The sequence below is a fragment of the Panthera onca genome, chromosome A1, assembly GCF_046562875.1.
Source record: "Panthera onca isolate mPanOnc1 chromosome A1, mPanOnc1 haplotype 2, whole genome shotgun sequence".
Taxonomy (NCBI): Eukaryota; Metazoa; Chordata; class Mammalia; order Carnivora; family Felidae; genus Panthera; species Panthera onca.
Genome location: NC_138339.1, coordinates 48,522,147 through 48,539,415, shown reverse-complemented (window position 1 = coordinate 48,539,415; position 17,269 = coordinate 48,522,147). Strand labels below are relative to the sequence as shown.

General features: G+C 39.3%; 1 protein-coding gene across 4 annotated transcripts in view; it reads right to left on the bottom strand.

Annotated features, from left to right (window-relative positions):
• Positions 1 to 247: 247 nt before the first annotated feature.
• Positions 248 to 17,269, bottom strand: part of SGCD (sarcoglycan delta) — a 943,518-nt gene continuing 926,496 nt past the window's right edge. For all 4 annotated transcript variants that reach the window (XM_078446222.2, XM_078446224.2, XM_060634806.3 and 1 more), the window contains 2 exons: positions 10,134 to 10,257; positions 248 to 8,787 (listed from right to left, as the gene is read on the bottom strand). In XM_078446222.2, coding sequence (XP_078302348.1) covers positions 8,614 to 8,787; positions 10,134 to 10,257 — 298 coding nt within the window. In that variant the 3' untranslated portion in view covers positions 248 to 8,613. The remainder of the gene's footprint in view (positions 8,788 to 10,133; positions 10,258 to 17,269) is intronic.

The window sequence follows — 17,269 nt, the reverse complement described above, 5'->3', positions numbered from 1 at the left end:
CTTCAAATCCTGGGGACTTCCCAATTCCAGGCCATGTATTACTGTAAAAATAAGCTCTCTTTTATGAGGCAGCCTGTGTGAATCTCTTCTGAGAGCCAAAAGTGGCTTAATCAACATGTCAGGCCACTGATCAAAGAAATGCGGAAGAGAAGTTCATCTGAAAATTTATTTCTGAGGTAGAGTCAATAGGAGTGACTGACTTATCAACTGTGAAAGAGGAAGTCCCTAAAGAAGTGGACAAGGGTGCTTTCCTTCTTACCAATCATTATTTTTATTAATATATTTTACAAGACTGCAGTTGAAATAATATTAAATACAAATTTTTTTTATACAGAAAGTGTAATAAAGTTAAAATAGTTCCTTGTAGTTCATAGCATTATTGCAATGCTTACAAAATTTTTGCATAGAGTGTGCAAGGATCGATGTTATTTAAAACAAAACAAAACAAAACTAAACTAAAAGGCTCTTCCTCTTACATCAAACCCAAACCCAGAGAAAAACAAAACAAAGCCCAAAATAACCCAAAGGCTGAACTCAATTGCTTTTTGGGAATGGGGTTCCTTTTTCAAAGTCTCCAAGCAAGTGGGACTCCTTTGTCCTCTTTTCTGTGAAAAGCACCAGAACCTGGCTTCTCCAGGGGCATATCTAGCCAGAACAATGACGGATGGTCTCTAACTTTTCCTTTTAAAATATGACCTCCTTAAGAGGTGTGTTTTTCCTTCATGGCCTCAAAGGGAGAAAATTTACTGAGGAGGTAGGTGGTTAATACATAGAAAACTCCAACCCCACCCCTCACCAAAACACTGCATACAAAATAAGCCAATTTTGTGTCTATCCAAAATTCAGGTGTGCCAACTCTTCCCTTTGCTGCTTAAACCCCCCCCCCCCCACCCCTCCTTATCAGGGAACCTAATTTTTGGCTCTGGTGATGTTAGTTCCATGAGACTCATTAAGGGTACCCATTTCTGATTTGCCATTGGGACACATTGATCAGTAAAAGAAAATTACTGAATGACTTACCCTGAAACAGGGCTTTTGACATTTTTGAACTCGTCCCTTTATTAAGGTTTTATGGGGTAAGGTTGAGCCAGAGGTGATTATAGGACTCTGACTCGTACTGGGTCTGTGTCTGTTGGCAGCAGTGGGAAGTTCTGTCTACAAACACCCAATAGATCAGATATGTGCTGTTGAGAAAGCAGGAAAAGCAGGATGAACCCCAGTCTCTTTGCTGCTGTGTTCTCTCAGCTCTGGGTGGGGGCAGATTGATCATACGACCTTAATATGGGCATACTGGTTTATAACCCGTTCAGATGGTCCCTGGCTAAGTTAATTCTTCAAAATGATTTTAGGTCTTTTAACTCTTACATATCAAACCTTCATCCCTTTGCTCAAAAGATGAAAGTGCTCCAAAGCCACCAAGTTGTAAGGGACTTCAGATGTACTCATCTTCTCCTTCAGTAGTTAGAATGCCACCAATCTCATTGCTGAATCTAGGACACCAGTTAAAATGTATAGGTTCAAGTTTAAAGAGAGCCACTGTTCAGACAAGAATTGGCAAATAGGTCCCATTTCCAACTCAGATCAATGTTTGTGATGGTCTGAGTGCTTTGTCAAGAAGAATTCTGCTCACAGGGAGGGGTATGGCCCATTAGTAATGGTTGACAAGGTATGGCATGTGGGTCTCCAGCCATTATTAGAGCCTAAGTGGCCACCTTGGGTATTGAATGCATAATGCTGAGTTCTTGCTACAATGGCAGAGATTGAGCTCCCTTCTATTTGATTCTTTCCTTAAGTTTTGCCACAGGTAAAGGTCAGGAAGTATGATAATCAAGACCTCATCTAAAATAAGATCTTTGTCTTTTGAAGTAAGGAATAGGAGAAGGAAATGTATGTGTGCAGAAATGCTGACTTGTTTAGCCTATGCCTATAAATCACTAAGTATTACAATTTTCTCTTAACTGTAATGCTGACACCCCAGGCATCTTTCAATTTGTAAGGATAAGAAGTCTGACTTAACAAGAATCAAACAGAGCAAAAAAAAAAAAAAGCTTTTTTTGGTTCCAGATTCTATTGTTCAGACAGATCACTTGTATTTTCACTGAAGGTATCTCTACTTTAGTACTGGATGCTGTCATGGATGAGAGACTATAGAGATAAAAGTTTTATAGCCTCATCCACCCAAGAAGGTCTAGTCTAACAGCTGGTAGGAGACACTTCTCAACACCTTGAAAAATAGTTTGACATATTGGTGACTTCATAGCATAGTGGGTTGGAGTTAGACCCACATTCTAGCTCTGCCATTTTCTAACGAGTGGCTTTGGGCAAGTTTCCTAATCTCTTTAAGCCTCAGTTTCCACATCTGTAAATTGGAACTACAATAGAACTTAACTCAAAGGATTGTTTTGAGGATGAAATAAGTGAGTGCATATAAAACACTCAGCATTGTGCCTAACATATAGTGCTTAATGAACATCAGTCAATGAAAATTATTTTAACTGGAGAATAGAATCCAACATTTGACATATCTTAGAGAAGTCTTCAGATCCATAAAATTCACTTCCATTTTATGTTAAATTTTGAGGGTGTGATACTTTTTGGAGAGAAGGTTGAGAACTTTGCTCAGATTCTCAAAAGAATCTATAACCCCCAAATTCAATATCATCACAAACATCTTCCTCGTTAACAATTGTCGTTTTCCTGCCTTAGGACACTCCTTTGCTATACTGTTCCTATGTAACCAAACTTGTCAGCTGGGAATTTCTCACATGATGTAATCTGAGCTAACTCTGACTGTCCCCAAATAACCCAAATGGAGAAGTAGGCTGTGAAGACAATGGCAGACGAGAGAATACTAGGCAAGTCTAGCAGGGGCAGAGTAGATTTTAGGTAAAACAGATGTTTCCTTCTTCATGTTTGTTGTATTTATCTGGCCTCAGCTAGGGCTCAGCAATGAAGCAAAATCCCCTCATTCACTACTGAGGATGTCTACATGCCTAATGAGGCATCTTGGACTACTTTGGCTTCCTATTATGACAGGTGGCTTTAGATTCTAAAAATACTTCTTGCTTACAGCAAGTTTTCCTTTGTTCTATTCTAACTGCAAAATTCATGGACATGGAACTGATATTCACACTTGCTGGGCTAACAGTGAGGAGTAGCAGTTAGCATTGCTGTTGACCTTCTGAGACTATTCAGTAATGGATCTGATGACATCATCAACACTGTTGATGACATCACACTGCCTATTGCATCAAGGGGCCTCACATTCTTGAACTGCTGTCTTTTCTCCCAGGAAGATGCTAATTTTGTACTCTATCAGTATCTGCAACAGTAAGTGTGTGTGTGTGTGTGTGGGGGGGGGGGGTAAAACCAAAGCAAATAACTTCTGTGAGCATGAGTCACCCCAAACTTGTTATTTTTTTCCACACTTGTGCTCTAACAATACTCAAAACAAGGACTTCCCACAAATAATTATTTTTCCTTTGCCATTCAGACCTGCCTTGAGAAATGTCAAGGACTCCATTATGAAGAAAGCTTTTCAGAACCATAGAAATCCCATTGCGTTAGAAAGTGCTAATGTGTGTGGTGTGCTAGTGGAAGCAGCAGGCTTCAGACTGCTTTATCTCCTATCAGTGGGTTTAGCTTTGTGAATGAGAAATTCAGAGGCAACCGTACAATTTTAAATTCAGATTGCCACAAAGAAAGAGATGCATCTGACATCCCAATGCAGTAGTTTTGACTATTTCACTGGAAATATGTTGGAAAGGGGGGAACCTTCCCCTGAGGAGAAAGTGATAAAAGACCAGAAGAGATACATTTTTATCTTTGAGATAAAAAGCCTGTTTTCTAAGGTTGTTTCTTTTATTATAACTTTTTCCCCCACCTGCTACTGGAGCACCATGCAAATGTATTATTCCAGAAACTGCTTCGTTATCCTTTTTATGCCTAAGATTTCCTAGTGCTGGGGAAAGAGAGCAAATAGTCTTGTTTGTAACTTACTTAAATGAGGTGCTCACCTTTCACAGAGCCTTAAAAAATAAGGATCAGGTACTTATATGGATCTGTTTGTCTCTTTGGTCCAAACATCATGCTACCTTTTGCCTAAAATAAACAAAAGCAAGATATTCTCATGGAGCTGCTTCTGTGGAGGGCAGTGTTGCCAATTTAATCCCCTTTTGGTTGAATCCAGATAAAATGCAAAAGGGCTCTTTCTGTGCCATTGATTAGGGTCTGATAAATGGTGGTCGATTTCCTCAAAAAAATCTTTCTGACATGAACATTCATGCTTACAAAGAGTCATTTGTTATCGATGCTATTTTAACAATATTGAATATAAGTATGGACTTAGCAATAGGCTATTGACCTGAAGGGAGAAATCTCTGGTAGGAACTTGCCTTACTACACAGAGGTAGACACGATAGAATTCAAAATAGGTCTTTTTTTGCACTCCTGCTACACCAAAGAACACAGACCCAACTCCTTGGAAACAAAATCAAACTGGTATTGATCTGGTTTCCCCCTCAAAACACCTTCATAAAAGACTTTTACTGTATTTTTTTCTTCCCGCATATTTTCAGATGCTGCCTCCAAAATTTCTTATTATTCTTTCAACATTATTTATTGGTCCCACCAACCATTCAGGCCTGGTGGGGACATAGGAATGGCAAGCACACTGGAGGTATAAATAACTGAGGTGATGGACGTCAACAAGATATGTTAGGTCAAAAGTGTTCTCTGGAGGACCATGGAATGTGCGTTTTTCTGGAACAGGTGATGGTGAGCTGGAACCTATGAAACTGCAGAACAGTCTCTTCAGGAGAAAGATTCTAAATTTAATTATAGGACCTTTGCTTCTCTTCTTGTCTTACACAATGCTGACCAGAGAAAGCACCTCTCCATTAAGGGTTCTAAGACAACTCTTGGAGAATCACAGCTTTCCTTTTGCACTAAGGCTTCCTCTGATTCCATCTTCCCTTTTCTCAAGAATCCTGTGAACTTGGATTTCTAAGACAAGTGGATCACTTTTATTCATAGCGTAGGGCTAATCTTTTTTTTCTGTAGGCAAGTATTTATATTTCCAAGCATCCAGGGAAATGTAGGGTTACTCCATGCTTCCTTGGAATTCGTTTTCCTTCCAGGTCTGTCTAACACATGGCACAAATGACCTCTACGTCAGGGGTCAGCAAACTTTTTCTGTAAAGATCCAAGTTGTATTTTATGCTTTGCAGGCCATGAAGTCTCTGACACAGTTACTTGGCCCTGCTGTCACAGAATGAAATCAGCCACAGACATCAAGGAAATGAATAAATGTGTCTGTGTTACAATAAAACTTTATCTACAAAGACTGGTGATGACCCAGGTTTGGTCTAGGGACCACAATTTGCTGACACCTGCTCTAGAGTTAAACTTTAAGCAGTCTTTGGTCTATGGTTGATGGATGTACAATGAAAACCATCCAAAGGAAACTGACCTAAAGGAAGTTAAAGCCAATTCAAGTTTATAAGATCTATCCCTTGGGAAAAAGAACAATTAAAAAGCCTCACACCGAGTTTCCACCTACAGAGATGCCACCATAAGGGCTTTTGACAACCTTTGTCATATGTTAGTAGGTTACCACTGAACTTTTATGACTTATTGAACAGATAACAAATATAAATGAGGGCTAAACGTTTGGAGATCACTTTAACTTTTAAAAATCTTCTGAAGAATATTAGCATACTAGAACTTCTAGAATATTGACGATTCATTTGAACTCTTTGTTATACCCCCTGCTCCTTAATATCCTCAAAGACGTGATTGTCTAGAGGATACTATATATAAAGATGAGAAAGAATCTCAATTTCTAAAATTAAAGTTTATCAGATTTTAATGTAAAAGATTTTTTTTCCAGAATTAAAACTTTTTCTCATGACCATGGACAAATTTTCTAGTTGGAGGAAGTTGGGAGAAAAAAAAAATATACGCTTAAGAACTTAAAATGCATTTTACCGAATTCTGCAGTCAGAACTGAAATACATGATTTAATCTATGCTAAGTTTCCTGCTTATTACCTGGTATACTGTGGTCACTTAGCACAAATGAAAACCAGAATTTTTTATCATGTCTGTCCCCCACAGGTGCTTCATTTCTATTCTTGGTTCGCTATTATTATTTTTATCCTATTTGTGATCTGATCACCTTTAGGATTAAATTCTGCAAGTGGGATCCCATTACTCTTTTTTTTTTTTTTTTTTTTTGGCATAAAATTACCAAGGGGCTCATCTTAGACTTTCATATAACGATTAGAACAAACTCAGAGGAAAGAGGTTCAGGGAACCTTCTGTTTTCTTGTCATCCATAGATAGTGTACTTGAGATGGTAAAATACAAAGATGGTCTCTCTGCTTAAAAACACTTAGTCTTAAGGTAATTAGCCATGGAGGGCCTCACAGCTACTACTGTTTATCTGAATGACGGGGCAGGGGATGCTCCTCGGGGCCAAGGGGGGCTTCTTCTATTTGGCAAAACCCTGTATATAGTACATGCAGATTCTGTCAGTATGATCCTACAGGAAAGAATACCGATGGAGAGCAACTTAACATGTTTTTAGGGTTTTCCTTTTTAGACTCTTAGTGTTGCAAACTAAGTAGTCTTGCCCGTGAACAACTCAATTCCTCTACATGGGATACCGAGAAGGAGTGACTGGAGGGGGTATGGGGTCTGGAAGCCAGCAGGGCCGCTGGTCAAGCTAGGAAACCACCCCTCCCCACCCCCTGCCCCACTCCTAAAGCAACACACAGCTTGCTTTATACATCCTTTGTATACAAACCTCAGCCTGATGCTTGAGTGTCATCTCAAAAATATCAAACCTCACATTTGTTTCCAAAACTTCCCCTGCTTGTGAAGAAAAATTAAAACCTTGTTGAAGAAAAAAAAACTACAAATGCCATCCAGGCCTACCAATATGACCTCATTTAGGATTGTGGGGCCGCTGCTTGCCAAATGGCACCCAGGACTGTCTAAGCCAGTTACAACTCCATACGGGCTCATGAGAGTCCATGTCTGTCAGCCACCTGGTTTGTCTACCAGTTTTTAAGATGCCCACTCATGACTAAACCATTCCCCCTCCAATCGCCCAAAATAAACTACAGGTAACAACAAGATAAATAGGATGTGCTTCTCCTTGCTGAGTGCATTGACTTAAGGCATAGGCACATTTCTCCCTCTTTGAACAGAGATGGTGTAATCCCCTGTCCCAGCACAAGAGCTGGCCAGGGTGACCCTGGAGCATGACGATGAAGGTGGAGGGATGAGAGGTAGCTGATGGCGGGAACTAGGGAGATGCCTCCACGTATGGGGGAGTGGTTTTGCTGGGCCGTTGGGGACATGGTGAGTCTGAGAGAGACACTTGACTCAGTTTATATTAATTTCCAGTGACCATTTCTGGGGGCAGGTATTTTAGATCAGTGATTGCTGGGTCAGTATTCTTGGAGAAAATATAATGGTGGATGTAGGAATATAAATATCCCAACAAAAATATATATAAGGATATTGAAGCTAGAGTTTGTGCGTGTCTTTAGAAATAAAAAGGCAAGTCTCCCAATTACCTACCAATCCCAGGAAATATATACAAATTAATTAGGTTTTCTAGGCTCCTCTTAATTAGGTTTCCATTCCCAAATGGTTTCTCTTGGGGTGGGGGTTCCTCTCTTAAGGATTTTGAGGCTGGAGTCCACTGGATAAAGTCACAAGTGAGGATGAAACAGACTTTGAGCCATTTTTTTTCCTTTAAACAGAGACATATCACCCATTTATTCTTTTCCTGTCAGGCCACTGAGTAGCTTCCAGCCGACTGAGGAGCAGCTGTTATCCTATTTTGTGCTGATTTACAACTCCTATTTTGACTGTGGGATAATATGTAATTTTGAAGGAACATAGCAGGAGTTGGGTGGGCAGTTCAAACTTTGCTAAAATTCATCCTCCACATTCATCCAACTACAAAGGCCCCAGTACATTTGGCTGTGAAGGGAGAACACCATTTTGAGTTCCCACAGCCAACTTCTATGGCACTGCCCCATCCCTAACTTGAAGAAGGGGAAGTTGGCGAGCCTTATGAAAGCTAAAAATGGAAACGAAGTATCTACTGCAATACAAGGGTCTCAGTGCTTGAGTGTGACTTAGAGATTCCCGCCATCACTGCCTTGTAATGACACTAAAGGGGAAGATGCGTGGCTGCTTAAACATGTAGGTGACTATTTGGTAAGAGTCTGATACACTGTGTGGTTTTGAAGGGTCTGGGGAATACTGGGCCTGAATTAGTGTTTTGATTTTATCATGTAGGTGGTAGGGTTGAAATGGAAATGATGGTGGATATCACAGGGTCACCCATGGTTCCTTTTGTACTGAAACCTCATTTTATACAGAGGATATATATATTTATTTATATATATTTATATATATTTATAGCCACCCACACGCATACGCATACACCCACGTCCACACCCACACCCACACCCACACACACACACAAGGTCTTTGATAGGCTTTCTGTGTTCTAGTAAAAATAGCTGGCAGCCAGTGTCTAAAGCCAAAAATGGCCTTTATGCTGCCAACAAGGTCCACTATGGATGGTCTCTCAAAGGCAGACACTTGTGTTTATCTGACAAGTGGAACCAGTTCCTGCCTGGGACAGGAATAATCTCCCATTGGCGCAGACGCAGATCTCGAAGACCTTCTGCCTCGTTCCTGTAGGCGTGTAGGATCCGTGAGGCAGTCTAGGTAGTTTGATTTTCGCAGCATCTAACTTAATCTAAAGAAAGTGAACAGGAAGGAAAGAGGAGTTAGAAGCTGCCCTTTATTCTCTTGACATTCAGAAACAGTAGATGAAGTTCAACTGCTGTGTTGAGTATTCTAGGCCCTGGGAATTCAGAGACGAACGTGACAGATAAAGTCTCTATCCTCAGGGAAGCATATATTCTACCAAGACAATGTCTCACTGGTCTATATTAGCATTTTACAAAAAGTATATCATGTAGAATATGAAGAGAGTCCTAGAGTGAAATGAATTTGGAAATGCAAGGTTGATAATTTACTATGGATGGGCCTTCACACCCCAGCTCTGTCTGTGTGCATGGGAAGACTGCAAGAATATGCAGTGCTTTCTGGTCTTGAATGACTGTTAAGATTATAATCAATTCCTCCAGAGTCTGGATTCTGAGAGCTATAATCTGCATATGTGATATAGCCACTATTTCTACACGTGTATGATTTGGGGTTTGTGGCTGTTTGAAGAGACCATTTTGATAACTGAATACTTTATCTAACTAGCTCTTTTAAAACAAATATTGCAAATGCCAAACCCATAAAGATGTGGATTAGGTACACAGAAGCAGGTGGGGATGGGAAATCTCTAAGTAGATATGAAAAGTGGAATACAGTTTTGATTTAAAAAAAATACACATTTTTTCCATCTATTTAAAAACTCTTAAGTGGAAAAGTTCACCTATGCATGTGATGGAGACATTTTTAAAAGTTTGCAGTTCAATCTTATTTTCTTGGGGATTTGCCTTACCTTGTCTACACAAACCCAAGTAGCTATTCTATTCACCAAAGTTGGATTATGTTGGGTAGAAGAATTCATATCTTCAGTCCTCCAACGTCTTCTTACCTAGTCTTACCCTATTTGAGGTTTGCCTTGTTCTGATTTGGGATAGCTGTTGGATCACACTCTCCATTCTCAAAGTAGAACCATACAATGTAAACTTTGAAAGTAACTGTGAGTAAATTAAGCTCAGCTTGAGTTAGATGTACATGATATACAGCTTAATCATGCCAGCTACCTAAATCTTACTTTCGGGTGACGAGAGAGAGAATTTAGAAATAGCATTCATTTTTATAGCCGTGTGTATAATTCTCTACCTGTAGTACATGCTATTACTTCAGCACTTACAAACAATGAGACATAACTCTTCTGTGTTGTGGGTTAAGCTTATAACTGTGCTGTCCAACATATTTGTTCCCGAAACAAAACCTGATTGGCTCCTCTTGTTTGAAAGTGGGATCAACTTCAGTGCCATGGGAGTCTGGGAAAGGTGTGGGAAAGGTTGGCTTGTTTGGAGCTGGATCTCTCTGAATTTGTGTCCTTCTCACCCCTACCTCTCCATCTTTGGACTCCAGCCTCAGCTCTGTTCTGCAGGTGGCTTCCATGTTGCCGGCTTCTGCATTTATTTCAACTCCTTTTGGGGCCTCCATCACCAGAGACCGGGTCGGGGACTCCAACCTGAAATACACACAAGACTAACACTAAAAATCCCATTTCGTTGTTTTGTTTTGTTTTGTTTTTGGTAAATTTGAGAGGGAGTTGCTGCTCAGAGCATTGAAACAAAACAGCATTTCTGTATTCGTGCTGGAAATTCTTCTAGCTTTGTTTTACAAACCTGGTCAGGTTTATGACAGAGGATGTAACCTACCTGGGCATGGTCTTCATTGCATATAATGAAGATTATAAAGAAGGTGTTCTAGGATCCTGGCTTCATTTTATCTCACACCCAGCTAATTATTGCTTTATTGGTGTAGTTAACCAAGTTCTCACATAACTTTTATTTATTTTTAGAGTAAGGCTATCTCAGGTCTAAACTGAGCTTTCTAAAATTGGTAGATACTCCTTCTACTTTGTCGAAAGAAGCAGCATCAGAGGTTAAAGCAAGAGACCTACCAGTTAGACATGCCTGACTCAAGCCCCGGGGCTGCCAGTAGTAGGTGACTTTCGCAAGACTTCTCTCCTCACTTCTTTCTTTTCCAAAATTTCTCGATTTCTCCTTAGTTTTCTCATCTATAAAGTGCCTCAAATGGTGCTTGGCACATTGGAAATGCAGTGTATGTATTAACTGTTCCTATTACTGCTGCTGTTATTGTTTTTATACCATGGAATCATAAAGAAATCTCCGGCCTTACTCAAATAGTTGTCAAAAGAAGAGCTGAAATGATCCTTGGTTGCTGGGGGAGGGAGAAGGTAAGGAATTTGACTACAAAGGGGCAGAATGGCAAGGAGAGGTTTTTAGTGATAAACTTTTTTTTGTATCTTGATTGTAGCGGTGGTCACATGACACTCCGTGTTTGGGAAAGCTCACATAACTGTACCCTCAAAGAGTGGATTTTATTATATGTAATTAAAAAAGGAGAGAAGGTGAATCAGCTACGCTTATGTTAATTATTATGACCCAACATAATACTCCTTAGAAAGATCTTTGCCTAACTCATTTAACATGAGAAATATTGACCATCCCCAGAATAGTCTAGATTTTAGTATTATTGCCAAATAGAAATGAAGATCTTCTCTGTTTACCAAGAAAGTACCCCAACTTAGGAAGCACAGACCTCAGCATGGCTCTCAACTGCTCTGATTCAGACCAGTCTCCTGTGTTTTATTCATATGCTCCCAACTTTCAGACACCTGGAACATGTTCACAAGGAACAGCATCCTCTCTGCCAACTGCTGGCTCCCTGTACTGCGTCCACCACTCCTTGCAAACCCTCTCGGGTTTCAGCAAGTGGCAGGAAGAATGAGCTGACCAGGGGGGACACCACCATGGAGCAATCCCAAGCCTCATCCCACAGGTGTCAAGAGAGGGCTTTTCTATGCTTCTCAGTCTGGGTTCCTGAGGTTTGCTTCTAGGCAGCAGCGTTCTCCACTGATGTTTGTATTTCCCCTGCAGTGACTCAACCAGAGTCCTAAAGAAAAATGACAGGTCTGTAGCACTGGTGAAAGATTGACTTGAGCTTCTGTGGAACTCTCATTTTTCCCTTTTCCATCTCAGCCCTTGTAATGGAAAAAATCCCCCATCCCTCCTGGCTCCTCATAAGATCTTCCCCAAGTTGGGGCTGAGCCCCCTCTAACTACAATTTACTTCATTTACACGTGGTTTCTCTCACTTTGCCCTCAATACAAAGAAGGGGGTCTTGACACCAGAGCAATGGGGAGTGACGTCTGTGCAGCGCAGTCTTGCCTAGGACCTTAATCCATCTCCATTAAGCTCCTCCTGCGCTCTTGATACTCTCACTTTTGAAACATGAAGGTGGTTTTGTGCCATTTTCTTTGTTTCTCTCCTGCAAAGTCTGGCTGGCTTACAGTTTATCCTGCATTTTGTAACGTCTTTTCTTGGTACTAACGTTGATACCTTTTACCCTTCAGAAGGGCATAAGATTCCCATCTGGTAATATTTTTGTTCAACTCCAGCTTCCTTCACCCAATTCTCAATGGCACAGCTGTCATCTGTCTTCTCCAGGTGACAGTCTCATGCCGTCTTCTCTTTCCGCTTCCTTCTTCTTCCCTCCCCCTCTTATTTGACCAGTTAGCCTACAGTTTCTCCCTACTCAGTATACTAATGTATCTCTAACCTGGGCTATTTGACTGCCTCACAAGTTTTGTCTCTCATTCTTCCTTTCTTTCCAGTGTACTTCACAAATGGGTCTACCTCCTGAAGTGCATTTTGAATATGTCACTTCTTGTATCAGTAGGTGATGGGCACCGTGAAAAGTGCTTTATACATATTACCTCATTTAATCCTTCACAAAAACCCTATGATTTCGATATACTCTCTTAGTCTTGATAGTGCACAGAAGGATGCAAAGGTAAGAGACTTGCTCAGGGTTGTACATCTAGTAAAAGGGCATAGGTGAGATTCAAACCCAGGTTTAGTGGAATACCAAAGCCAGTATGTTTTCCACTATATCTTACCACTTACAGAAAAATTGGACTTCTTTCTTGTCTATTATATCTTCACACCATTCTTTAAATTTTGTTTGAGAGAAAGAGAGAGAGAGAGAGAGGCAGGCAGAGAGAGAGGGGAGAGAGAATTCTGAGCAGGCTCCACAAAGTCAGTGCAGAACCCGATGTGGGGCTTGAACTCACGAACTGTGAGATCATGACCTGAGTTGAAGTTGAACACTTAATCAACTTAGCCACCAGGTGCCCTTTCACACCTTCTTTGTAGTTAAAGTCCACCTCTTCATGGAATTAGCACCTGTATTTCCAAAGCCAGTATCTATAAATAAGGGTAAGGTGATAGTATTGCATATAGCTCAGTGATACATACTTCCCGGTATGTAATATTTCTCAAAACTTAAATAACTGACATTAGTGACATCAAGTTCAGGACATGGTGAATGTGTTCATATTTGGTATGCAGCATTCAAACAGACTGATCATACAAATAGATAGCTGGGGTAAAAACAATTTAACATAGAAAATAATGTTTAGAGCTAGGAGAACTTGATCAGATGGCGTGCTGGCATTTCAGATGGACATTAGAATTCACTTTACTCTTGTGCACCTCCTGTGGGCTCTGAGATCAGCAGGTGGGCTCCATGGCCAGAGAAGTGGACTCAGAATGACTGCTATCTTTTTCTCCCCTCTCAGTCTTGAAAGTATCAGGGAGCTGAGAAAGGGCACTACTCTGAAACTGTCTTTTATTGTGAAAAACTACAATAAGGGTAGAAATGGCAATTTCCTGGAAGCAGAGACAAAAAGGTAACTGCATTCTGCTTTGTAGCCTATCTATCTTGATATCTTTTGCTGTTAGGCAGACTTAATAGTTAAGTTCGTTCACATGTTAATCTTTCCCTTGTGGTAAAAAGCTCCTACCAGAGCCCTGGGAGCCTGCATAGAGCACTCCTGTGATGTCAATTTCTGACACTAGATAACCAGTCACAGCACAGTGGCTAAAATGGCATTGAGGAAGGAAAAATGGGAGGCGGCTCCATTCTGATGGGGGGCATTTGAGGGTCCCGCTGGTTCTTGGAAAGAAATGCTGCTTCCATTAGAAGAGAGTGCAACCGTCTTATGGCAGGACTGAACAGACTCAGAACTGAAGAATGGCCAGGCAGGGAGGTCCATTGCCTGGGCCAGGTCCTCAGAAACAAGGGTTCTCAACAGTGGGCATCGGAATCACCTGGAGGGCTTGTTAAAATACAGATTGCTGGGCTCCACCCCCAGAGTTTGGATGCAGTAAGTACTCGTGGCAAGTTGAAGCTGCTGGTTCTGGGATCACACTTTGAGAACCACTGCCCTAAAGCAAAGGTCATAATCTCAGGTGCCCACAAAGACTATGCAGGTGATGTAAATCAGTGACCCATAAGAAAGCTGTGAGGAAAACAGTCTCTGCACAGCAATATAAGGCAAGTGATGAAAATGCTTTCCACAGGAGGCGGCTCCTATTCTAATTTGGGTGATTACTGATGACGTTTTTAATGTCCTGAGCTGTTTTTGTTTCCTATTCCCACCCATTGCCTTTTCTGAAGAGTAACTACTATTATGAATTTTGTGTTGACTATTTTCTTTGCTTCTCTTTATAGTATTACTACATGTTTGCATCCTTATACCATTGTGTACCAGAGCATGTTTTTAAACTTGACGCATAAAACAATTCCACTTAGGTATTCTTCAGCGACTTCTCCCCCACCTCAACATTATATTCCTGAGGTGCAGCTATGCTATAGCACATAGCTGTGATTTATTCAGTTTCCCCGGTGTCCTCTTAATTTGTCCATCCCTCTTTTGGACATTTCGGTTGCTTCTAGGTTTTTGTCTATCAACAGTACATCTCAGCACATTCTGTATGCGGCTCCTGGTACACGTGTGTAATTTTCTTGAGGACACATATGTGAAGAGTGGAATTGCTAGCTTCTGGACGATGCATAATTACAGCTTTTGTAGATACTAGTAGCTCATAGTAGTGTAGTGTGTATAGGTCCCACCAGTACTATATGGAGTTCTGGTTCTTCTTCTCTCTTGCCAGCATTTGATAACGTTTTAGTATGACACGAGTATGAAATGGGATGCTATTATCTTCCAAGTTTGCATTGCCCAGATTCGTAATGGAGTTAAGCATCTTTTCATTTGTTTGGAAGCCATTTGGGATTCTCCTTCAGTGAAATGTCTTTTGTCTATTTTAATTGTTTTTATTGATATTTTGTGTGTGAATTGTAGCCATACTTCATATTCTGAAAAAGAAGTATTTAGAAGTTTGATGTATTTACAATTTCTCTTTGAGTCTGTGGTTTTTGTCTTTTCACTCTGTGCTTAGCATGTTTTCAAGAATGGGTTTTATATTTTATATTTTATATTTTAATAGTGACAAATTTATGGTCTTTTCTTCTAGGGCTTGTGCTATGTCTTATTTGAGCAATCCTTCCCTACACTGAGGTCATAAAGATCTAATATACTGTTTTCAAAACTTTCAAGCTTTGCTTTTTCATGAAGTTTCTAATTCATCAGTATAACCTTTGGTGTATGGTCTGAGGTTGGGGTCCAAACAGATGTATATCCATGATCTTATCATATATTGAAAAGCCCATATTTAGCTTTGCCATATGGCATTGCCATATACCTATGGGTCTCTTTGGGGACTTTCTAGTCTGTTTCACTATTTTTTGTCTACTCCTGTGACAATAATCAATTGTTTTAGCTTATTTATTACAGTTTTAAAGTCTGTATATTTCACAAGGCAAGTCCTCTTACCTTGGTCTTCAAGGTCTTATGTTCATTCTATTGCCATTGCATCTGTCTCTATTTAGTTATGTTTTCTTTGGTGTATTTCAATAAAGTTTTACAATTCTCTCTATGTGGGATTAATATACTTTTGTGGCTACTGAAAATGGTATTTTTATAAAGTATATCTCTTATCCCTATTCCTCTCTCCTGTTGTATTGATATCCAATATTTTTTGTGTGCTGATCTTATAATCAATACCTATGTTATTTTTCATTTTTTGTGCACAGGTTGTTCTAAGTTTTTTTGTTTGTTTGTTTGTTTGTAGGCACTAATTATGTTAATTTACAAGAGTTTTATATCTTTCTATTTCCTAAGCCATTTCTTTTTCTTTTCATGTTGTACTTATTGTATAAGACTATCTCATATAGTGTTGACCAGAAGTCAAGAAATGGCAATCTTCCTTTTTCCTAACTTTAAAGGGAAAACTTTCAACAATCTACTAGTATGATATTTCGTTCTCAGCATTTTTAAAAATAATACTTTTTATCAAGATATGATAGTTCCTTTCTATTCTTATTTTGTTAGTAGTTTCTGTCATACAATATGAATTTTTATCAAGTACTATTTCTCTTTAATATATTAATGTGGTGAATTATATTAATTTTCCGATAATAACTCATTTCTATTTTTTTGGCCTTAACCCAACATTGTAATTACAAAGTATCTTTTTTTTTTTTTTTTTTTACTTCTGAAACTATTTGTTAATATTTTTTTTAGGATTTTGTACCTGTGTTAGCTCATAAGTGAGTTTATCCTATAGTTTTTTTGTCAGGTTCCATCACTTTTCTATATTCTGGATTTCTTATGAAAAATTAGACTGATTTGTATCTGGCCTATTTAAACTCACTTAAAGGACAACCCTCCTTTGGGCACAGAAAGACATTTTTATTAAAATATTTACAGGATTAGCTAGGCTTTGTGTTTTTTGGCAGGTTGGGTTTTGGTAAGTTATATTTTTTGTTGGTATTTTTCCATTTCATATAAAGATTTAAATTTGTTGGCAGAGCTTTTCATAATATCTTCAAATACCCTTGCATTTGTAGTTTTGTAATTTTGGGTCTCAAATATTTTTTTTTTTTCACATCTTTTCCCCCTTGAACAGTATTGCCAATTTTTCTTTTCAAAGAACTAACTTTGGGTTTCTCTATCTTACTTTATTTTAAAGTTTGTTTGAGAGAGAGTGCGAGCCTGCATATGACTGGGGGAGGGGCAGAGAGGGAAAATGAAAATCCCAAGCGGGCTCCATGTTGTCAGTGCAGAGTACTATGCGGGACTTGAACCCATGAACCGTGAGATCATGACCTGAGTCAAAATCAAGAGTTGGACACCCAACCTGCTGAACCACTCAGATGCCCATCTTATTTTTCAAATTTTTTCCTATTTCTTGAATTTCTTCTTCTTTTGTTCTAGATAAATAAGGATAAATCGGCAGTTGTTCTAAGTTCTGAAATATGTTGCCTTCCCTAATTTTTAATATATGAATTTAAGGTTATGCACTTTTTTGGGGGCAGTGTCCCTGTGGAGGATTTATAATATGGGTGCAAATATATTTTTTTAAAATTTTAGTACAATTTTTGCTGTTGTTTATGAGTTTTATAGAGTGTTGTCCTTAATTTCTAAGCATCTAAGATTTTCTAGACTGTATTTTTAGTATGTATTTTCTTGATCGGTTTTGAACTGATAATCTTATAATAGAAAATATTTTCTTTATAAAATCAAGTCTTTAAAAATCAAGATTAGG